Source organism: Mirounga angustirostris, unplaced genomic scaffold (assembly GCF_029215605.1).
Source record: "Mirounga angustirostris isolate CCGP_5_RB_7025 unplaced genomic scaffold, mMirAng1.0.hap1 SCAF_5, whole genome shotgun sequence".
Classification (NCBI taxonomy): Eukaryota; Metazoa; Chordata; class Mammalia; order Carnivora; family Phocidae; genus Mirounga; species Mirounga angustirostris.
Window position 1 is genome coordinate 122,556,571 of NW_026991713.1, and position 24,902 is coordinate 122,581,472.

Below are 24,902 nucleotides of genomic sequence, written 5' to 3' on the forward strand. Positions count from 1 at the left end.
AAAGTCACTGGGGAGGAAAACCAAATTCATCACTGGTGGTAGCTTTCCTTCTTGTCCTCAATTTCCTTGTTAATTTACCTGTCAATGTCCTACACAGTGAATCCAAAGATTGCTTTGTTTACATGACAGAGTTGGTTAGGATGGATCTGATTGTAAATGGGCTACTCTATTGCACACAACAGAAAGAAGATAATGAATTATCATCTATTCTTTGACCTGACACACTTATGCTATTTAACAGTCAGGATCACGATTCTGACAACTCCCCAGGGCTTCAACGAATGAAGTTAACTAGGTTTAAGAACAGAAAAGAATTCCTATCAAGAATCTTTTCATCACCAACACTTCCTTTCATATTTCATATTTTCTTCCCCTGGGGCTTCTAATTTTTTAAAATAAATTTAGTTTATTTAATAGATAATGAAGGACTGATTCATTTTTCCCTTTTAAAATTACATGTACATAGAAGTACCTGATACTTTTGCTCAGTTTCCGCCCCCTACTGCTTCCAAAACCAAAGACATTTAATGATTCAGGTACTCTGGGTGTCTTGCCATGGGTTAAAAAATTTTTGCATGGATTTTTGTAAGTGTATTTTATGGACCCTGTCCATTCCTTTGAGGATCTTTAGTTGGTGATCTCAAGCCTAGAATGTTGAACTTGAGCTCTACGAGTCAAATGAGCCAAGGCAGGTGTATTAATAAAGTCATGTGGAAATTACTTCTGGCCAGAAAGAGCAGACTGACAACATTCAGATATTTTGTTCATTTGTTTCTTAAATGAAATCAGTTTGGATGGGCTAATACTTTAGAACATGGGTCCAAGATATGCCCTATGGCTGGAATCTGTCTTCCAAATTCAGAACTTACTAAGTTTAAACAGTAAGGATGCCATCTCATTTCTCCATCTTTGGTATTTTGGAAAGGGCAGTGGGTTAACTCAGTCAGGGAAAGCATAGTGCTTTGTCTAGCAATTTTCTGGATGTGCATGCTCAAGGAGACAACCCCAAATTAGGATAAATGACAGAGCCAAGCATAAAGAACTAAACGGTAAATGAGCCTAATCAGGGGTATGCCTTTTTCACTTGGCCAGTGCCAGATAGCCTTGGACCAAGCCAAACGCTGTGTTTTCCTGGCCCAAACTAAAAAATACTTCATAAAGTTATGAAAAAAAAATCAAATTAGGAACGTGTGATTATATGGACTTGATTATAAAGTCTTTTTTACACCTGGGAACATAGTTTCTGCTTTTGTTCCTTTTCTGTCTCTTTCAGCCCTTTGCTTGTCCTGCTGTCAGTTTCCCTGTGTGTCCTTGCCTCCCTGGTGAAAGTCGATATAAATTACAAATGGCTGTAGGAGCAGGTGTGGTCAAGGAAGAAAGCAGTATACTAAGAAATTTAAAAGAATCTGAAACCCACACATACTATCTGTTGTATTGTTAGGATGTGAGAAGGACAGGGATGTAGAGGCACCAGATCTGTCTTGTTAAAAATACAGACATATAGGGGCGCCTGTGTGGCTCAGTCACTTAAGCGTCCGCCTTCGGCTCAGGTCGTGATCTCAGGGTCCTGGGATCGAGCCCCACATCGGGCTCCCTGCTCAGCAGGGAGTCTGCTTGTGCCCCTTCTTCCCCTCTACTCCTCCCCCCCTGCTCGTATGTGCACTCTCTCTAATAAATACATATAATCTTAAAAAATACAGAAATACGAACTCGCCCTGTGTGCTCCCAGGTCCCCTATAATCTACTCTTTGCTTAAATTTCGAAGTTTCCATTTTAGACTCCTATCATAGCTTTGATGCTTCAGGAACTGGCTTAACTTTGACCACAGAGTCCCTGGATTGTTTGACTTAAGGCTTCCTTCCAATTACCTAGAAATAAGCTTCATGAAGCCAAGGCCCTTGTCTGACTTTGTTCCTCACAATGCCCGGCACACAGAGTACACTCAATAAAATTTGTTGAAACAAGCTGAAGGGGGAGGGGAAGAGAGGAAAAGGATTACGTCCAAGCCGATTAACATGGCACTCTAGCTCTGTCACCAGTTACTCCTTGTCTAGAGACTTGACTTGAAGACCTCTAAGGAGCTTGCCTTCCACATGATGCTGTGTCACACCCTGATTCCTTCACCCATTTAACCCCCTCCACCGGACCGGCCTTTCTCTTTCTAATTCGAGTCGGTGAAATCTTAGCTGCCATTTAAAAACCTTTCCTAGATGTTGACATTCCTGTCAGTGTCAATCCTTCCTCCCTTTACGCCATGTGTACCTCGGACACGCAGGTGCTGAGCTGCCTGTCTGTTGCTTTACTTTGTAGTTTACTGCTCAAGGTTTCCATTTATGGTCAACACCTGAGGTGACTGTGAGTGGCTTCCCCATCTCTGCATTTCTTTAGCAGGGCATACATGGGAGACATTCAACACTCACCCACGTCCTGCTCACAATGAGCACAGTTCCAGGCATTGAGAACACAACAGTTCACACAGCAGATTGAAGAAAAACAAAAACAAAAGCAAAAAAGCCTGCCCTCATGGAGTTTTTGTTCTAACTGTGGGAGAATGACAATAAACAAAATTGATAAATAAAATATAAGAGTTATGGAAAGAGTCAGGGAAGAGGGAGAGAGAGAGAATGTGTGTGTGTGTGCACATATACCTAGGACAGTCTCTGAGGGAAATGTCTTCCCTCAGAAATGTCTTCCACAGGGAACTGCAAGTGCAAAGGCCCTGAGGTGGGCATGTATCTGGCTATCTGGAACATTCATGAAACCACAAGGAAGTCAGTGTGGCAGGAGCAGAATGAGCAAGTGGGAGAGTCTAAGAGATGAAGTCAAAAGTAAGGAGGGGGTAAGAGTGTGGTCAGACTAGAGAGGGTCTTAAAAGCCACTATAGGGACTTTGATTTTTATGCTGAGTCAAAAGAGAAGTCACTGGATGGATCTGAACAAAGCAGGGATGAGATCCACTCACAGTTTAACAGAATTGTCCAGGCTGCTGAATTGAGAAGAGACATCAAGGAAGCAACGACAGAAGCAAAGATACAAGTTAGGAGGCTATTTATGATGATAGTCCAGGGAAGAGGTGCTGGTGTCTTAGGCCAAAAGGATAGCAGAGACATATGTGTGAGAAGTCGTTCAATTCTTGATATATTTTGAAGATACAGTCAACGGCATTTGGATGTGGGATATAAGAGACACAGAATAGTCAAGAATGATTCAGTGATTTGGGGTGGATGGGTCTTAGGTCTGAAAGACGAAGGAGGTGTACGTGAGGCATGGACTACTAGGAGAGGAGCAGGTTTGGGGGGAAGCTGAGAGGTTCAGTTTGAGAAGTCCATCTGACATCTCAGTGGTGATACTGAATAGGCAGTTGGATATATGGATCTGGAATTCAGAGGACAGACCAGCGAAGGAATGCTATTTACAAGTCAAACATCAAATGAAATCACTCATGGAATGAATGTAACTAGAAGAGAGAAGACCAAAGGACTTAGCCCTGGGCGCTCCAAGATGTCTAGTCAATGAGGAAGAACCAGCCAAGGAGAAAAAGGAGACGAAGTGAGATAAAAGAAAAACCAGGAAAGTGTGCTTGCTGAATGCCAGCATATAAAGTATTTAAAAGAGAATGAAGCAATCCAACATGTCAATTAAGAGAAGGACTGAGGCTTCACCCCCTGGATTTAGCAATGTCAAGGTCACTGATGATCGGACATGACTAGTTTTCGTTGAGTACGTTTCAGTATGAGAGGAGAACAAGGATGTACTATGTGTTGAAGGAGCTTTGCTGTAAAGAAAAGGAGAAAAATGGGACAGCTGGAGGGGAATATGGTTCAAACTTCCGTCGAAGGGAGAAATAACGACATTTTTAGATGCTGATGGAGTTTCCATTAGAATGCGAAGTAGTGATGAGAAAGGAAAGGATTTACAGCTGTGCTGGGATGGGGAATGGGACCTGGTACCCAAGTGGGTGGGTTGGCCATTGCTAGGAACACAGTGAAAGGAAAAAAAGCACAGCATTCAGGCAAACACGCAAGTTGGGCTCGGTGTGGTGGTGGGAACTCTCAGAAGTTCTCCTCTGATTGCCTCTATAGTCTCAGTCAAAGAGGAAGCAAGTTCATTGGGGAGGGAGATGAGAAGGGGCTTGGGGGCTTGGTGAGAGAGGAGACGGTGCAGACGTCTTGAAGAAGGGAAATGTGAATAGAAGAGGGATATTGAGTATTATTTCTGGGCAGCCTTAAGAGCCAGCTGATCATGAATTTAGGGAGATACAGGTCAACAGGGATGTGGCCAAGTTCAGCTTACAGACACAGGTGCAGGAACAGAGAGCTGGCTTATCCAGGGTTGAGGATGTGCTGAGCAAATATGACAGATATTTACTGAATCCAGCCGAACTGGATGAAACTCATTGCCCATTGCCATATAGACTTCAGAGGGCAGTTTTCTCTTGTGCTCACATGCCTTGTCCCACCCGGGTTTTGTCATCTTCAAGGAGAAATCCACAAAATCCAGGATTCTGAAATACTCACCGCCCTTCAAATCTGTGTTTTAAAAAATCAAACAACGCTTTTTGCATCATATCTGTGACCTGCAATTGAGCAAGCAATAAATTAAAATACAACAAAACTGTTCCTAATTACGACAAAACAGTTTTATTCCCAAGACCATTTAAAGACCTAGGCTTCCCATTTGGAAAGCGCAGCATGTGTGAGATTGCCACATTTTCCTGTTGCTGAGATCTGATACAATGACAATTAAAAAAGGCAAAGCTCCCCAAATTTGTCCTGATGTTTTAGTGACAACACATGACGTCGCAGGTGGTTTCAGGCGCTCTCCATTTGATAATGTTTCCCCACACAGGAAACTGAAGCTAGCAAAAGCACCCAAGCAACGGCCATAAAAACAGAACAAAACAGGAAGCAATCTATACCACAGCTTGGAAAACAACGTGCTTCGCTGCTGCAAGCTCTTTAAGCTCTAAATTCAAGGAGGTGGACTCACAAAGCAGTTCAGCTTGTGAAGGTCAAGTGCAGTGTGCCCCCCAGGGCAGCCACCTACCTCATACCCCTTCAGAGAAGGGCCCACTAAGACCACTGGTCGCATAGAAGGTACCACGTCATAAGGAGGAGTGTGCTCTGTCTGCAGAGAGAGGGGAGAGGACTTCAGATGCTTAAAAGGCAGGAGGACCTGAAATATTCTAAGTATTCTAAGTATAAATCATTCTTTCTGAACTGTGTAATAGGAGGCACCGGCTTTCCACACCTTTCCTTTTTTTTTTTTTTTTTTACTCGCCTCTTTCCTCAAGAAAACCAATCAAAGCTTGGTGGGCTTATTTTCCTCAAGTTCTCAAGTTACTGAATTGTCTACAGTTTTCTTGCTCTCTTCAAGAAAGACTACGGACATATTAGTTCCTAAAGCTGCTTTTTGAACAAAATACTAGTTGGAAGGACAGAAAACATGCCTCATGCAGAGTAGGTGCTTTAGGCTTGACAGGAAATTATTAATACTGCTTTTCAAGGAATTTGAGAGTTTTCTGCAGACTTAACCGATCAGGCCTAATGTGGGTAATTACGGAGAAAAGAAAGGTCTTATTAGCTTTGCATCTTAGATGTTTGTCTTACCTGGATAAAACCTAATTTCAAAACGTTGTTAACGTTCACTACCAAATACTTGAAAATCTCTGCTTTACTGTGCGAGTTGAAGTTTAAAAAGCATGCTTGTTCCAGTAGTTAGGATCATTGTCACAGGTTAGTGACGAATGGGTTTGGATTTCTGGTTTCTAGACCTTGTAACTTGAAAACTTAAAATGTAAGGTTTGTGTGTCTTGGAAGGAAGGTGGTTAACATGTGATAACATAGTCAAGCATGCTGCAGGGGCCTCAAAAGCTTTGTTATCAACTTGCACATCTAATATGCTTCTCAAGAGTGGTTTAGGTAATGTCTCTGTTTATAACTAATTCATGCCTTCACAATTTCTTTCTTTTTGGAAGAGCAGGGGGAGGAGCTAAATTCTGGAGCAATTTCTAAAACTGCAAAATTTTCAGCTTAGCTGCTTCACATAAAATGATCAAAATAAAGTTTTTCCAGAAAAAATCAGGTAACAGTTAATCTGTTTGATTACATTAAAACCGACTCTTCCCAGTTGGCAGAAAATGCTACATGGACTCAAAATGACTTTTTTTTAATGCAGAAGAGAGAGATAAGGCCTTAAACACGGGGGTAAACAAATCACTGTCATCTGAATCTTTCTGCATTAAGGAGTGTCTAAAAAAATATATTTTCAGAATCACAGAGACAGAAAAAAAATTTAACTTTTAAGAATTTGAAAAGCTAACGTGTGACTGTAATTTCTGCATCAGCCTGTTACCCAAGAACATTTTATTGTTGCTTAAAATTGCCCATTTGTATAGGGGCGCCTTGGTGGCTCCATCAGTTGAGCGTCCGACTCTTGGTTTCAGCTCAGGTCATGATCTCAAGGGTCGTGAGTCTGAGCCCTGCGTGGGGCGCTGTGCTCAGTGTAGAGCTGGCTTGAGATTCTTTCTCTCTCCCTCTGCCCCGTTCCCCTCATGCTCTTTCCCACTCTAAGAAATCAATCTTTTAAAAAAAAGTTGCCCATTACAAACTTTCTGACTTCAATTGAATTTAATTGGGGGGTGGGGTGGTGGTGGGGGGTGCGGGATGGAGTTAAAAAGCATTTCAGTTTCAACAGCTTCCATCTGAGATTTCATCCAGGGAGGCAGACAAATATATTTACAGGGGGCGAAAATAATACTGTGATGGTGCTGTCAAATTTTAGTCCTTCAAATTTTACCTAGTGTTCAAAATTAATTTTAATAAACACAAGAAAGGTAGAATACATTTTCAAACAGGGGAAAAAAAAAAACAAGACAAACATAATACAGTAACAGCACAAAGGCCACAAGCACCACTCTAAAAGCAACCTGAAACATGGAAAACAGTCTCATCCGTGAATCTCAGGTTGTCTCTCTGGTTTTGAGCTCTACATTGAAGTTCACCACATAATCAATAACAGAAGAATGAATACCAGTGCCGAAGGCATCATAAGCATATTTGTCAAGACATTGATACACCTGGGATCATACTGACACTGTTTCGAAGCCAAGTCCTTATAGCTATTCCATATAAGAATACCTTTTCCATTGTTGGAATTAGGAATATAAATTGCACGGCTACCAAGAATTTTTATTTCGAGTCTGTAAGTATTTCGTGGCCCTGTATTTTAGAGGTCTTTGGTTCCTTCGCTCTCTGGCTGCCAACTAAGAGAAGCGTTACCCATGCTGGTCATCAATCAGCTTCTTATTCAATAGGGTAGCTACAGAAATTACCTTATTTGATGGAATATTGGTACTTTATGCCCAATGGATACCGACACCATCATTTTTATCTACTCTTTCCCACTAGCCTTATTTTGGTTCCAATTCTTTAGCTGAAAAATTGTGATAAACATTTTTAAAGGCTGGGAATTTAAGAGTAAGCAAACTTCCAAAAACGCATCTCGACTGACATGGTTTTAGTTCATGTCACCGCTCTGGAAAATCCAGAGCATCTGAGTGATGCTGATTTTCTAGGCATCGGCGCTAGGAACTCAGTCACTTGGCTGCAAGGTTTAGCTGCGCCGAGAAGACAGGACCAGAAAGAGGGGGCCCACAGGTGCAGGTGTGCATCAGGCTAGGGCTGTCTGTGTTAACACAAAAAAAATCCAGGTTTTAATTTTTGGAGCGCCGAGGTCTTGCATTATAAAAGTAACCCTCATTTATTTAAAAAACAAAAACAACAAACTTCCCAGTTCAGTCTCTGACACCTCGTGATTTTAGAGTTCCTCCATGTGGCAAAACGCTTGTGTGCAGGGGGAAAGAGCCGGGGACACGGAGCTTGGGGCAGAAGAGGCTTTCCTCCACACCCACGTCACGATGTCCCCATGGTGTGCCGGCCACAGCGACAGGAGGAAGTAGGATTCCAAAAGACAGCACAGTTGGCTCTGCAAAGTGGTGTGCAAAAAGAAAGGAAGGAATGGAAATTGTGTGTGTAGGGGCGGGGGTGGGGTGCGAATGTCCTTAAAAAATAATGCTTTGAAGCTACAAAATGCGTGAAAGGAAACAGACTTGGTGTGGAGTCAAGAGAGCTCAGGAATACCCTTGGTTTCCAGTCGGGGGACGAGGAGCCTCACCGTGTAGCATTGTGGCTGGCCAGTGGCAAAGGTTCTATGCACAGCCACTGCCCCGTTATCCGACAGGTGAGATCCTGCAACCTGACTGTGATGGGGGAGGCAAGAACATCGGGAGAGTATTTATAGATGACAATAGGAAAAACTCACAGTAAACCGCCAAAACAAGCCTGCAGTTTTCCACTGGTCTTGTTCATCTGCAGATTTTGCACCTAGTGGATTAGAAGTTTAAATACTGACTAAATTAAAAATTGAATACTTTTTTTTTTTTTTAGTACAAGCTATGTATCTGGATATCATAAATCAGAATCTAATAATGGTTTTAATATGCTTGATAGAAGTTAAATTTCTGGAAAAAAGAGACAGACAGACAGGATAAGCATGCACAATAGAGGTGCATTATATGGAGTTGTCAGTGTTTGACGTCTTGGGGATGTTTAAACCAAGTCCCTCAGTGGTAGATATTATTCCATCAAAAAGGATAAGTACTGTAATAGTGCTTTAACAGGTCCACTCACTGAATTTAGTCGGTTTGAAATGCATGGACTCAATTAGCTGTTTGATAGGTTCTTTTCTTAGGACAGAAATGACTGCGTTTATTACTAAAACTTCGGGCTTTGATGCTAATGATGCCAGTGGCAGGATAAACACAGCTCATGTCAATGTAAACTTACCGATTTCTGCTTCTGCTTAGCTACAGCAGCATGGAAAAGAAACAAAGAATAACACAGCATGCACGTTATTGGCTTATCAAAGGACACAGACAGTCAACAGGACTAGAAATGTGACGCAGTGCAGTTGAGCGGGTGGACAGATGGGAGCTTGGAAGTTAATGTTACCTTCTTAAAGAAGGGCATTCTTTTCTCTTTGGAGTGGGGTGACGTTACACTGTTTGCACTGGGTTTAGGGGAGCGGTGGTTGGCTGGAATATCATTTTCTTCTGCATCTAAGCCAGTAGCATCTATGTCTATAGCTATATACAGACAAACAATTCAAAAATCATCAGGTAGACAGGAGAGGAAAAACAGGTTATAAAAAAAAAATAAAATGAAAGCAAATAAAACGAACCATAGTAAAAGATCTATCATGAGTGCTCAGCATAGTCAACAAAGTAAAATGTAAAGGTAAGGCACGTTAAGAACGCAATGCAATCAAACCTAACAATACCAAGAGATCCCCTCATGATATCTGTCTGCTTGAACACGTGAGTTCTATGCTAGATCTCTTGAATAATATTTTTAGAGCAACATTTTTAATTTGTAGTTTCAAATAGACTACTGATAGTTTTCCACGTCAACTGCATAGAAGGTATGGTCCGGAACATCTGGCTTCACGTCTTACATTCAGTCAGCTTTCTGATAATAAGCAACTGCATTGGTAACCTTTATCACGATGTGCCTCAGATTTCTTGTTTTGCTTGGTTTTGTGTGGGAAAAAAAAAGTAAGGGCAATGTGGAAAGCGTCACTAAAAACGCAAGAGGCATCTGAGGGAAAAGCGAGAATTGAAAAATCCCCAATTCAGGCAACACAAAGGAGTCCTACACAAGGCACATGATCCCGGGAGGCTTCCGGGATGGGCAGGATTAAAACGATTTCAAGATGGTATAGACCCCCTCAGGCAGGCTGACTGAAAACTAGTTAGAAAACATTTCCTTTGGAGATCGGTCTCCAAATGAAATGAGTCTAATAAAATGACATAATAAGGGGACTTCCACTGATTGATACGAAGCCCTCATATAAATGCATTAAACATGAGAAATGGAGTGGAAGGGCATGAAGACCCCAGAGAGCATGGCAGGGGTCTCTTTGTCTGCAGAACAAGAGGTTTAGGTCTGTGGTTCTACATGCTTTCACTTTAAAAATCTTTTGCCTTGAAAACCAGAGCGCTCAACGATTAAGTGTTAAATGGAAAAAAAAAAAGACCCATCATCTCATTTCGAGGTTTATAAAAAACGCTTCCACCTGCAATTACTACAGGGTTTTATCCACCGCAGAACCAGAGCTGGAAAGTAGTTTGAAGATCACTTTCAACCCCCTTATTTTTAAGATTGAAATGATAATTCAAGAGTTTAAGGGACTTGCTCTTGGCAAAAACAAAAAAAACCTTGGCGGAGCCGGGACTCAGAAGCAAGCCCCCACCTGTGCCCGCACCCCCGCACCTCGCTGCCCCTGCAGGTGAGCGCTCTCCATGCAGGCACCCTTCCTTCCCCCAGCCCAAGGGGGTGGGGGGTGGGGGGTCCATCCTCATTGCCAGGATTCAGGAAGGGGCCGTAGAGTGGAGCTCAGGAGAAAATTAGGCTATGGTTTAGTTGAGGTCACAGAAATCTAACAAAAACCACAGTCCATTCAGATAAGGAGCAAATTACCATCGGAAATAACCATTCGGCGTCACAGGGCAGCCCCCATCCCTGCGCCCCACGAGGAGCACACCGAGGTCACACTCGGGCAGCCGCTGCTACCCTCTTCGGTATGGGGGCAGATCACCCGACAGCCGTCACATTATTTTTCAATTTTGAGGTTATTACGGATATGAGGTGACTCAGCCTTTTGCAAACTAAGAGCTTTCGCTTAATTGTTCCTTTGAGTCATCTGAGGAGGTCGAAGGTGTGTGATGGAGCGATTCCCTGGCACTGTTTGCACAACGTTGCACGTATCAACGCCTGCTCACCCAGAGAGCCCGTAGGATTCCCTCTCTGGTGAAAGTACTAACAGTCTGAGTTAATTCCAGCTATTTAGTTAGACTTACCTAGTAAATAAGTCTTTTTGCACCACCCACACACATTGACGCACTGAAAGGGTCAGCATGCAGCGTGGGACAGAAACGCTATGAACTGATGCTGACTTTTATCCAACCCTATAAGGCTCTTCATATTGAATCCTAACTTAGGAAGCATGTTGTGTCTTCCCAGCTACGATGGAGAGGATCTGGGTCAGTTCTTCACTGTCTCTGGGATAGACCTTAACCAGCATCAGCTAAGTTTCCTTTCCAGTGGTAAATTCCCATCTATTTTTCCTTTTCTCATCTTTTCTTGGGCTTTGTAGAGGCCACCTTCAAGGGACAGTACTTCCTGAGAGCGTTTCTGAAAATAAGGATACCTACAAGCATGTCCCGAGTTGACAGGACGTTGGCAAAGTTCATACATTAGATTTTACAATTTGGCCCTTCAGTCTGGTCTGCTGTGATCAGTGGGTGGATTTTTAAAAAATTTTTTATAGGAAGAGTGGAAATGCATAAAAAGTTTAGCTATAATATTGCCCAGATGTTTGGCGACCCACACATAGCCTCAGAGCCTGAGTCAGGTTTGAAATTTACCTATATTTGGACACAAGGGCTCGGAATCCCAAATTGAGAACTTTCCAATTTATTAGTTCTGACTTTTGGTTAACTTAAATTTAAAAGCATCTGGGTTCATTCCAAAACACAGAGAATTCTAAAACATTTGGCCGCTTTCAAAACACATTAAAGAAATTTACTAAGACAGTTAAGAAGCATGTTCAACTCTTCAGAGCTCCATACACTTTATTAGACTCAGATGGTTGCCCTTTTTTGTTTCATACTTGTATCTGCAGACCTTGGCAAACATTAGTATTTACTTGGGAAAACTACTTCCATAAATATGAAAATAGTTTCTTCTATTGGTCCTCAACAGAATTTTTTTTTTTTTTTGGTGGAGCGCCTTGGCAGCATTTTTTGAAATCTAATTTGTAACTTCATCTTAGACACTTGGGTCCAGTTGAGGGGCATGCTGGGGTGACCCATGCAGGCACGCACAAGTAGGCCTGGGGTGTGTGTTGTGTAACTGGCTACCACCCCATTACCTAGAGGAGAAGTAGAAATTTTTCCTTTTTCAACTCCTTGAGAAACTCCAAGTATATTTACTTTAGACAAATGCTTGTATTCTTCGGTCTAGCAATGGGTGAGGTGAATTGTAGATAGGGCCTCTGGGAGATACAGGTGAAAGTTAGGACTGTAGGCCAATCCATACTGGACTGGTTAGGCAGTTTACCCTGGAGGTGGGGTGGGGGAATCTTCTCTGTAGAAATTCTCTAAAGTTTTCCTTTAGAGAAGCTGTGGCATTGATATGAAAATTAGAGCAGGTTCCTGATGTGCCCAACTATAAATTCATAGTTAGCAAATGTCTCCAGTCCTTTAAGTTGCGAGTGTTTTCTGTTCTCGGTATTCAGAGAAGTTATTCCAACGTCCTGTATCTGTATAAAACTTGGATCAAGTTTTAAATCATCTTTACTTTATTGTAGTAAACTTTAGTTTTAATGATAAATATCTGTCTACAAAAACAGAATGTTATTTTACAAACACACTTTTCCTGCTCTATAGGGGTAGTGCTGACCTCTGCGGATGGGGCTGCAGTACTATCACTAGATGATGTAACATTTCCCCATTTCAGGAGCCTGGTGATAGTCCTCTGGAGTCTCTGAGACAGCTTTTAAGATATTATACAAAGGGTACAGCTTTCTGTCCTAATCTCTATAATTTTACATGTTTGAGAAGGAGCGGAGATAAGCCTCCTTTGCCCTGTGCATTCAGTAAACAGCTCCCCTCCACTGGTGGAGGGAAGACAGAAGCCTCACATAATCCCTAAAAGGGCTTCAATTTTCATTTCAAACATACTATTTTACTTGATTTTGGACAACTCAGAATTACTGCAAGTCGTACGTACAAGGTATTTGAAATCAATATGCATCCTAAAACGATTTATTTCTTATTTAAGTGCTCAGATTTTGCACTTAAAAAGTTCTATCATTTTTATTAAGACTTTGGTCTCTAAAAGTCACCAACATTCAGGAACAAGGCATGATCAGGAGTAATAGGGGAAACCTGTTCTTAAGACAGGCTAGAGTGCAATCACTTCCCTAACTTGTCCACAGATGTGCGCTCTTCCCACTTTCAGCTTCAGCTTCCACACAAAATCACCCTAGGAATCATTTCACTCAAATACTCTGCTGGTGAGTCCTTGCGATCTTACTCTGACTCATCTGCATCTCTTAGCACACTAAGATTCTGATGATTATGGGCTTTCTGCAATTCTACCAATTAGTCTCCAATTTATATACAACTCCAGAATGGTAGAGTTGCCAGATTTAACAAAGAAAAATACAGTCAAATTTCAGTTTCAGATAAATTTTTTTTTACTGTATTTCTCATACAATACTTACACGAAAAAAATTATTCATTCATCTGAAATTGAAATTTAATGTGGTATCCTTCTCCACTGCCTTGGAAAGAAAATAGTTACTCTTACTACAAGTGTTTCTGTCTCTTTTCAAGACTTTTACTCATCTCCTCCATCTTCCATAGAGCCTTTGGGATAAAACTCATCACCATCACTTTATTCTCCTTTCCTTTGGCTTTCGAAAGCTTTTATTCTTCTTCTGCCTTTATTGAATATTGGGGCCAACAACGCACATTGCACTGTGGCTGATGGTGGGCATTCACCCATTCGCTGCCCATGACGATGTGCTGGGCACCACGGTGTGGGTGTGTGTGTGTATAGGGATAAAAAGTTGGACACATTCATCGTTTTGGTCATCTAAACAACTTATAGTGAACACATGGACATATTTCCTTTTTTCAAAGCCCTGAACAAAATTTCCCCATATTATTTCTTACTCCATGTAGGCACTCTTATTTCTAATGGCTTTTAACCCTTCTAGGGTTCACAAAGGGACCCTGTGTATGTACAGTCACACAACTAGGGGAGATCGAGGAGAGCATGAAATGCAGAGTGTACCATTCCGCACTCGTTGCCTACTTACCGGATGATGGCGGTGTAGATTTTCTGGAACTAGGTACTATGTCACCCAAACTGGATGATGAATTTCCTCCTGATTTACTGGAGTAAAGCAAAAATTTTATTACACCTGACACTTATTTCAGACATTAAAAAATTTGTATCGCTCAATAAACATGATTAGTCATTGGGTTTCTACTGAACTTTAAATTTGTCTTTCCTACAAGGAGGAAAATAGCAATTTCCCAGTGGAGATTCCTGGAGTACTTGAAACAGCTATGTAATAGTCTCGGTTTCAAATTCCAGGTTTAATTTTAAAAGGCCCTGGGAGAATGGAAAAGAATTTGGGTACTTTCTGCAGCCCTCAAATTCTCTGCCAGCATCACGGAGAGACAGCAGCAGAGCCTTCCTTTGCTTCTTAGGTTGGAGACCCTCTGAAGCAGTGCAGAGAACCTTAAGGTTAACACCAAGACTTGGGGTTTTCTTCTCATTTGGTTTGCTTCTTTGTCTCGGCTTGGTCACTTTTAGTGTCTTAAGACCGAAAGTATTCAAGCTTTCCTGAGCAACCTATAGAAGAAAAACACTGCCATACTGAACTTGCTAACCTTTGCAAGACACACAAAGGAACGGGACAAACACGGTGTGACATGATTTAACCCTTCACTAGCAGTTAGCATTCGGAACGTGTCTCATGCATGACTAACATGGAGGGTTCGACCTGGTTCATTGAGGCATAATTTGAAGAGCACATACTACGGAACCACCACATTCTAAAATTCGATATGTGACATGCCAGTGTCTTGGAAACTCTAGACGTAACATCAGAACAAGAGCACTGATGTTTTTTATCAGCATCCCAGCACACTAAATATCCTATTACTAAAAGGCTCCCTTCACAGATGAAGACGACGGGAAGGAGTAGCAAGGGATAGGCGATTTTGGCAAGACAGTTTTACTGCCTAACATTTATTATCAGAGCCAACCCTGGGTCTAGTTGAAAGAATTTGCTACAGGGACACCTGGGTGGCTCAGTCGTTAAGCGTCTGCCTTCGGCTCAGGTCGTGATCCCGGGGTCCTGGGATCGAGCCCCGCATCAGGCTCCCTGCTGCACGGGGGGAAGCCTGCTTCTCCCTCTCCCTCTCCCACTCCCCCTGCTTGTGTTCCCTCTCTCGCTGTGTCTCTCTCTGTCAAATAAATAAATAAAATCTTAAAAAAAAAAAATTTGCTACAATGTCTATGCACCGAAGGGCAATGTTTAAGTTACATAAATATTAATATGAAAATATAAATTCCACTAAAACACCAGTAAGCAGGTTGAATTGTATTGCTTCTGTTCTGGCATTTTAATGCGTAAAACAGACCAACATCACAAACGGAAAGCAGCTATAGCAGGAGCCTCCGTATCTTTCTGAGGTTCTTAAGAGATATGCCAGTGCATTTAACAAGGATACCAGACAGGATGTAAAATTAATAAAAAGTGGTATTTATAGAAGCAATTTCTGGTCATTTTACAAGAATATACCCATTACCCCAGGACCAAAACATTTTCTTCCAGAAGTTTTTTTTGGTTTTTTTTTTAATGTGTTTGGTTTTTGTTTTTACTTTTTCTAAAGTCCCAAGTCTAATTTCAGTTCAGGCATGGGTCTGTTTTACATTCTCGTTGAATTTTAATAAAAGTCAAAGTATTATTTGGATTGTGTAAAATTTCGACAAACAGCACAGTCAAAATGTTCAAAATGCAAATTTGCCCTTTTCATTCTAGACAAATGCAACATTCCTGACCTCTGCCCCAATTTACTACCTTTGATTTCTGTCGATTTTTATAATTTAATAATCAGAGTTTTTACATACTGCTGAATTCTGGTTACGTCCTCAAAATAAAACTGTATTTTGAGTGTTAGAAGACAAATGTAAAAATCTCTAAAAGCAAGTAAAAATGCCTTCACAGACTGAGGCAAAAGCTTAGGTAAAGAGAAAAGACAAAATCAAGAAAATCAAGAGAAAAGATAACCAGTTATAGGAAAGGTAACCTAGCTCCCTAGAATAAGTTATGAGATGTTACTCCCCAAATGTAATTCATAGTCTCTTAAGGGAAAAAAAAATGCAATAGCAAACCAATCTATCTAATCTAGTAAATAATAACAGATGGCAATATTAATAACAATCTGTTCTGTCCTTGCTGTGCCAGGCCTCACTACGTGATGTGTGGTGGAGCAGGGTAATCTGTCTGAGGTCAGGCTACAGTCAGATCAATCCAGTTTTCATCCTGATTCTACTGCTTACTAGTTGTGCAAACTTGCTCAAGTTCCCCACCTTCCCTTTGCCTGCTGCCCCATCTGGAAAGTGGAAGCTCTAGTACCTACTGTTTCCGCAAGCGCTTATAAAGCTGAGCTGATGACTCACATCAGACCAGGGATGACCACGCGGGAGGCAGAGGAAACCGTGCTTCCTTAACAATTTTGGCCAAAACTTCTCCCTTCCTACGCTTTGGGAAGTAGTTTTCCTTTCTCAGTTTGTACACGAATAAGCAGAGAAAGATAAGACCAGTATGTCTCTGCAAAAACCCATCCCAAATTTTCCATAATGCATTCTACAAAATGCTATTCCAAAGACATGAACCAAGAAAAATTTAAGATAATTTTAGTATATTCATGAAAAATATCCCCATCCCACTACCCAGATTCACAGTACACATTGATGTATTAAAGGCCCAGAAAAGGGACACCTGGGTGGCTCAGTCGGTTAAGTGTCTGCCTTCAGCTCAGGTCATGATCCCAGGGTCCTGGGATCGAGGCTCGCATCGGGCTCCCTGCTCTGCAGGGAGCCTGCTTCTCCCTCTCCCTCTGCTGCTCCCCCTGCTTGTGCTCTCTCTCTCTCTGTCAAATAAATAAATAAAATCTTTAAAAAAAAAAAAATTTCCTAGTACCTACCTAGTACTGTCCTAAACTTACTTGACCAGGAAAACGCTTGAAAATGCTGAATTATCCTTAACAAATAAAGCCAAAACAAGCATCCCCTATCTGAGATAACATCAAACCTCAACAACCTATATACCGCCAAATTGAAAACAGCAATATCTATACCCTATGAAAATAATTTTCCACATTGAGATTTTATTAGCTAGTATTAAGATACCAGGATCAATACAGAGAACAGAAGAATACACAATACACACAAGAATACACAATAAAGCCAGGAGAACACTGGAAATTGTATGAACAGAATCAGATCTTCAACATCCTACAAGTCAGATGCACATGCTTTGTAGATCTGCACGCATCTACTTCTATATGACTACATGCATTTCACAATCTGAGAGCCGCCAATAACGTAGGGATTTATGAAAGCCAGAGATGAGGTAGAGGTCTCCAAAAAGGGAGGAACTGCATCTGAACTAAAAGAACCTGACAGTTACAAAATACTAAAGAAGATGGATGTTCCAAACCAAAAAGGATCTTATATTTTACTGGTTTGCAGATGCTTGATCAAAAAAAAAATTCTTGCTAATGCTAAAGTATTACCATTGAATACAAAGGATTTTACAGCATTATAGAAACAAACAAAATCTAAGCTAGAGAAAACAGAAGCCTAGCTGTTCACATTAGCGAAAAGATTTGCCCAAATCACATCCCTTCCCACACGGAGAAGCAGACCATGTTCTCAGAGGTATCTGCATTAGGTTCAATTTCAAATTCACTCCATGTCGGAGTGAATTCTTTTCAGTCTTCCAGTGATTCTTTTATTGAGGGGCATATAAATTCAAGAATCCTAGGAAGGAGTACTCAGCCCCAGCGTATTACATAACTCGTTTAACTGCTATTTGCAAAGGCAGTTTTAACTGGTTTCATACTGGGTTTCCCTGTAAGTGCCTAGCAATGGGTAGACCTGAAAACTGAGTTTGCCAAGTGAGGATGAAATGAACAGATCACAAGACCTGCTCCTGGCCAGTGATGACTAAGACAGTCATGTCTAAAATGCCTCCCCACCCTGCCGGGCAGCTAGCAACACCAGGATTAGTCACCAAGGCTGCTCAGGGCCAGAATGCTTTCAGTAAGAGATTAGGACATTAGAACTTCCTCTGCACTGAAGCCCAAACTTAATACTCGATGCCTTTATTATTAATGAGGACAATTAATTTGATTCCCAAATAAGATGAAAATCAGACGCTGGGATGCCATCACTAAACCATACCGCGAGTCTGCTTTTCAACACATAATAAAGACTGCGGGACACAGAAAACAGGAAGACACGAATGACCATATAATGTGGACATCTACACAAACGCTGTTTTTCTCATACCTGGAGTAGAATTTCCCTTGCTTGGCTCTCTGTTCATGCTGTAGCCTCATATTTTCTAGTTTCACCGGGCTTGGAATGAATCCGATTTCACAGCCTTCTTTCACCAATCGTCCTATCCACCAGTCATTGTTAAATTTCTAAAGACAAAATCAAATTTGTTTGCCATCAGTGCACAGAAGTTCATGCCTTCAGATTGTTTTTCTTCTACGTTAACTATTTTCGGTGGAGAGGCATGTTATGGCAATTACAGTAAACTATGCCTCAACATCACAACTGGAGAAACTCTAAGGGTTTTGTGGTTGAGCATGTATGAGTGAAGTATTGTCAACGAGCTCAGCAATCCATCGGCAGGCTAGACTCTTCCTTCTCTTTACTGCTATGCTTTGAGACTAGCCTGAATTCCAGTGCAGCTTCTGTAGGATCACCTCCCCTGGTTCAAAGATTAATAGCCCTTCCTATCAAGAGACCATTAGGAACTATGGAGTGCTAGAGGCCTCTTCTATAATCAGATTACTTAAAAATATTAAGAGTGGGAGAGAAAAACCGAAATCTACCTGAAATATCTTGTGTCAGAGCAAAATGTCCCTCTGTGCAAACAGGTTTCTGATTATGGTACAGTATTCACAGAGGATTTCTCTACTCATGTGGATGTTCAGAGTTTATGTTTGGTTTTACTTCTCTCAACTGAATGGTATCTTTCCAGTCTGTTCTTGAGCATTTCAAAGAAGACTATCCACTCTGTTTTTCTTTTCCTTCCATGGTAGAAAAGAGATCTCTCTTCAAATAGCAGCCATCAGGAGGGGACCCTGGACTAACCTAACTTCCTGTTGTAAAGCCAGATTCCAGGCATGTCATTAATTCTAACAACTTTTTCTATCTTTCCTTCCCAGCCAGTATTCATATCTCTTTCTAGAAGTTAATGAAATGGTAGGCTCTAAAGTCTCTAGGCTTGGGCGCCTGGCTGGCTCAGTCGGTTAAGCATCTGCCTTCGACTCAGGTCACGATCCAAGGGTCCTGGGATCGAGTCCCACTTCGGGCTCCCTGTTCAGTGGGGAGTCTGCTTCTCCCTCTGTCTCTGCCCTTGCTCCCTCCCCTCTGCTCGTGCTCTCTCTCGCTCTAATAAATAAAATCTTAAAAAAAATAAATAAATTCTCTGGGCTTTTTTTCCTTACATATATAAAAAAACATATTTGAGTCGAGGCTAAAACTGTACCTCTCTACCTCTTTACCAGAGTTTTAGAGTATGGATTTATTTTTTTAATACATTTTTGTTATTGGAGTCTAGTCTAAGCTCTTTTAATTGGCAGTCATCACCTCCTTTACTTACAGCCCGTATCACAGTGAGCACTGAAATTTACATATGCTCCTCATGACCTATCATCCCTCAGATGCAAGTCGCTCCAATTCTCATTCCTGCAGGTCCAAGGAAACCTCATACTCACACTGAGAACATCATTCAGTGGGAATTTCTGCTCTTTTCATACCATGTTCTGCAGAGCAGGCATTTGATAAATGTTGACTCAAAATAAACCTTAACTAAGGGTGCATTTTTCCAGTGTACGGATATGAATCATTGTTAACTGACAGGTGGAGACTTTTGGCATGGAGAAAAAGGGAGTGTTCTGCTCTACTCCTTTGCCTTAGTAGCTCCAAGGCCTACCATTCTCTCTTCCACAGCAGATATTTACCACCCAGGGAGGGTCCAGGGCATCGGTGGTCTGCGTTCAGGCATTGTCAGCAGAAGAGGAGAGATCATGAATTCTAGGTATTATTGTTAACCCTCCCCAGATGGTTAAACTTGAGACGTGAGGGGAAAACGACACACGGCCAAGGTTAAAAATTAAAAGAAAAAGTACAGGTTATGCATAAAAAAGGATCCTCTACTCCAGTAATTCCCAATTTCTGGGTCACAGAGCCCAGGGGAGCCCTGAAGTTAGTGCAAGATGCCTTTGACTTCTTTCTTCTTTAAAAAGGTTATATTTATATTAGAAAAGGTTGAGCGGCATTGCATCTGCTCACGTTACACAAGGGGGGGCCACGTGCAATGCTATGTCACGGCAGTAAGAGAGAAGAAATGATGTCTCAAGGTGAAAACGCATGCGGGCAGAAATTCAAATCCTTTTCCTTACTTCCTTAACATGCAGAAAATCTTTTGCTTCGAAGGAGATGGCCATGCCTGGCACCGGAACGTCATCTTCGTGGGCTGCACTATAGCTGACATTTGTCCGAACAGCAAATGCAACGGGCTTTGTCTAAAGAGGAAAAAGAAAGGAAGAAAAAAGTAAAAAAAAGAAAAAGAAAAAAGAAACAACCGAGTTCCTCTCTTTTCTCCCCATGATACCATCCAACATACACTGAATTATCTACTGTCATTGTTGTTTTTTTCCATCTGTGTTCCTTCTCACAAAACAGTTCATTAGTATTCACAGCATGGGAAATCTTTGCACTGTGCACTGCATACCACCCATTTCTGAACTAGGGAAAGGCCACTGTTCTCTTTGAAAGCACTACAAGTAATGAAGGTGAAGATGAAGTCCCGAAACATGTGTTTACAACATAATAACTTGTAGCCACTGGAAATCAGGAGACACACACAGAAGGATAAAGTGCCCCGTTCTTTGGTCTCAGTGAAAAAGACCTAGTAACTGCCACTCCCACCCCAAACAGCTACTTTAATGAATAATGATATAATTCTAGAAGTACAGTGTTTGGGCTGAAAAAAGAACCAGAGACTATGTCTAATTCATGGCTGCAGGGAATTATGAAATCAGTAACCTTTAATTTTTTTTTTTAAGATTTATTTATTTGAGAGTGAGAGAGAGAGCACAGCAGGAGGGGCACAGGGAGAGGAGAGAGAGTCTCAAGCAGACCCCACACTGAGCGCAGAGCCTGATGCAGGGCTTGATCTCACGACCCTGAAATCACGACCTGAGCTGAAACCAAGAGTTGGACACCTAACCGGCTGAGCCACCCAGGTGCCCATCAATGACCTTTAATTCTATTATTTTTCCTCCTTGAGTTCGGTCAACCATTGAAGATGGTCACATGAATTAAGCCATCCTTCATTATTTGATGCTTTGCAAATTTACAGGTTAAGTATTTGTCCTCTATCTAGGCAATTCCCATTTATCTACAAGGTGAGGAAAAAACAGGTAAGCACAGAAACGGTGAAAAGCGGTATTATTGTCTTAACTGGCATTGTGTTTTTTCACAATGTGGGCACATGGACTTTTTCTGAGCAGTTTCTCCCTACTGAAGGAGCTCTTCTTTTGCCTGGCTTGTCAGGGAGGAAAAAATGGGGATTTGGAATAAGAGCCCATCTTTATTTCCAAATTTTCCAGTTAATCTGTTCACAGGATTGTTGTCTGGGTTGAGGACCAAGCTAAGAGCCAAGAAGTCACTCAGATCCATCCACAATATGCAGACTGAGAAAGGCTACCACATTCTGGATAAAGGCACAGTAGACACAGAGTGGACATAAGTATAGGAAATCTGATTCTTGGTATCCACTATGATCTTTAATGACATAGAAGGTGCTCTTCCTCGAATGGAAATAGGGACTTTTTTTTTTTTTAAGATTTTATTTATTTATTTGTCAGAGAGAGAAAGAAAGAGCACAAGCAGGGGGAGTGGCAGGCAGAGGGAGAAGAAGGCTGCCTGCTGAGCAGGACTCTGGGATCATGACCTGAGCTGAACGCAGATGCTTTACCAACTGAGCCATCCAGGTGTCTAGAAATAGGGACTTTAAAAAAAGAAAGAAAAAAAAGTTGCCTATAATTCTACCACTGAAACACAATCCTTTATTTTTTTATTTTTTTTAATTTAAATTCAATTATTTAACATATAGTGTATTATTAGTTTCAGAGGTAGAGTTCAGTGATATTCATCAGTCTTATATAATACCCAATGTTCATTACATCACATGTCCTCCTTAATGTCCATCACCCAGTTATCCCATCTCCCCATCTTCCTTCCCCTCCAGTAGTCCTCACTTTGTTTCCTATGATTAAGAGTCTCTTATGGTTTGTCTCCCTCTCTGGTTTCGTCTTGTTTTATTTTTCCCTCCCTTCCCCTATGATCCTCTGTTTTGTTTCTTAAATTCCACATGAGTGAGATCATATAATTGTCTTTCTCTGATTGATTTATTTCGCTTAGCATAATACCCTCTAGTTCCATCCACGGTTGTTGCAAATGGCAAGATTTCATATTTTTGATGGCTGAGTAGTATTCCATTGTATCTAGATTAACACATCATCTATCCATTGATATGTCGATGGACATCCGGGCTCTTTTGATAGTTTGGCTATTGTGGACATTGCTACTATAAACATTGGGGTGCATGTGCCCCTTCAGATCACTACATTTGTATCTTTGGGGTAAATACCCAGTAGTGCAATTGCTGGATCATTGAGTAGCTTTATTTTCAACTTTTTGAGGAACCTCCATACTGTTTTCCAGAGTGGCTACACCAGTTTGCATTCCCACCAATAGTGTAAGAGGATTCCTCTTTCTCCACATCCTCACCAACATCTGTCATTTCCTGACTTGTTAATTTTAGCCATTCTGACTGGTGTGAGGTGGTCTCTCATTGTAGTTTTGATTTGCATTTCCCTGATGCCAAGTGATGTTGAGCATTTTTTCATGTGTCTGTTGGCCATTTGTATGTCTTCTTTGGAGAAATGTCTGTTCATGTCTTCTGCCCATTTCTTGATTGGATTATTTGTTCTTTGGGTGTTGAGTTTGATAAGTTCTTTATAGATTTTGGATACTAACCCTTTATCTGTTAAGACATTTGCAAATATCTTTACTCATTCTGTCAGTTGTCTTTGGTTTTGTCAACTATTTCCCCTTTGCTGTGCAAAAGCTTTTTATCTTGATGAAGTTCCAATAGTTCATTTTTGCCTTTGTTTCCCTTGCCTTTGGAGATGTGTCTAGCAAGAAGTTGCTGTGGTTGAGGTCACAGAGGTTGCTGCCTGTGTTCTCTAGGATTTTGATGGATTCCTGACTCACATTTAGGTCTTTCATCCATTTTGAGTCTATTTTTGTGAAACACAATCCTTGATAAAGTGATGGTGCTTCCATTTTTTTCTTGAAATTTCTTTAAATATTATAGATTTTACTCCCACAGCTATAATCATATTTCACCTTTTTCCAGTTTTTAAAGTAATATATTATTTATATGATACGCTTTTTAAATCTACCATTTAAAAATTATTCCAACTATTTACCTTTTTTTGCTATGTAGGTTTATAAGTTTTTTTCACAGATAAATATTCTACTTTGAAAGATCTTTATACAAAAAGCCTCTTTCTATTTAGAATTCTTTCCTTGGGACAGATTCCCAGAGGTAGCATGAGTAAGCCATGACTTATCAAGACTTTCTTAAATTCTGTTCCAAATTACCGTCCAAATGGGCTGCACCATTTTAAATTGCAACCAGCAATTTATATGACGGTGCCCTTTAAACGAAGACATAGTCTTAATCAGACTTGGTTTTACTGCTAGAAATAGGATTTTCTTGAATAGATCTTTCCATTATTCAGGAGAGTTTCTGATCACAAAAATGTAGATCCAAGTTTTTGTTTTGTTTTTTTTTTTAATGTTAGCGTGATCTCTCATTTCCCTTAAGGTCTTTTATTCGTTGGAGGATACAGAGTTTAAGCATTGCATATGTGTTTTCATCTCTAGAAGACGTAAATTTTAAACATACAACTCTACAGAGGATCCTATGAAAAATCTCATGTCTTTTATGCATTAACCTTTCACAGACTGTAGTCCCAGGAAGAGGAAACACTGAAACACAGAAAAACTGAAGGTGTGGTGCAGGCTAGCATATAGTAACAGGGGCCACAGATAATAATTTTATATTCTGACAGTCTTAAGACATAAATACAGAATGTTCCTCCTTGCTTGGCTCACATCTTGTAACCAGTTCTGCTCACATTAAATGTGGAGCTGTATAGGGGAATCAGCTGTATACAACATATGAGGAGGAAAGAACAGTGGAATCCCGTCCCTCGGTGTCTTTACTACAGGAACTCTATTTCTAAAATTAGAATGGACAACAGTGAAAGTGAAGAGGAGAAACAAGGCTTTTATCAAAGTAAGAGAAAAAGACTCCAGGATGCGAACCAAAAGGGCCAGATGATGATGTCACCTTTGGTTCCCTGAACTCCTTTCAGCTTTAACTCAAGCAGTGCACCTACTGCATGGAAGACATTTTCTACATCAATTCCATTCGCATGGGTTCAAGAACAGGGCATTTTAAGTGGGCCTGGATTTGAGCTCTGATTCTGCCATTTACCAGGTGAGCAGCCTGGGCATGATTTCTTACCCTCGCTGAGCAATGTTTCCTCATGGCTAAAATGAGAGTAATAACACCAATATGGCAGCATGATTATGGGATTTCAGAAAATGCACATCATGAGGTATGGGAAGTCCTGCTATTTGCAATGGACTTGCATGGACCCAAGGGCATTATGCTTATGAAATAAGTTAGACAAAGGCAAATACCATATGATCTTACTTATATGTGAAGTCTAACCACCACTGCCCGTCCTCCCCCAAAAAACCCAAACTCTAAAAATATGCACGCACAAGGCCAGGCCAGTGTTCTGAATAGAGAGTGCTCAATAAATGGGCATTTGCAGGGCACCTGGGTGGCTCAGTCAGTTAAGCCTCT

The 24,902-nt window shown here is 41.1% G+C and overlaps 1 protein-coding gene across 4 annotated transcripts in view; it reads right to left on the bottom strand.

The window, feature by feature from the left end:
• Nucleotides 1-24,902, bottom strand: part of CACNB2 (calcium voltage-gated channel auxiliary subunit beta 2) — a 378,285-nt gene that overhangs the window by 17,264 nt on the left and 336,119 nt on the right. For 3 of the 4 annotated variants that reach the window (XM_045874323.2, XM_045874324.3, XM_064591995.1), the window contains 6 exons: nucleotides 20,350-20,472; nucleotides 18,221-18,357; nucleotides 13,947-14,023; nucleotides 9,011-9,144; nucleotides 5,046-5,126; nucleotides 4,517-4,575 (listed from right to left, as the gene is read on the bottom strand). In XM_045874323.2, the coding sequence (XP_045730279.1) occupies nucleotides 4,517-4,575; nucleotides 5,046-5,126; nucleotides 9,011-9,144; nucleotides 13,947-14,023; nucleotides 18,221-18,357; nucleotides 20,350-20,472 (611 nt within the window). Of the gene's footprint in view, nucleotides 1-4,516; nucleotides 4,576-5,045; nucleotides 5,127-8,321; nucleotides 8,384-9,010; nucleotides 9,145-13,946; nucleotides 14,024-18,220; nucleotides 18,358-20,349; nucleotides 20,473-24,902 lie in introns of all 4 variants that reach the window. The other variant, XM_045874325.2, reaches the window with a different exon arrangement.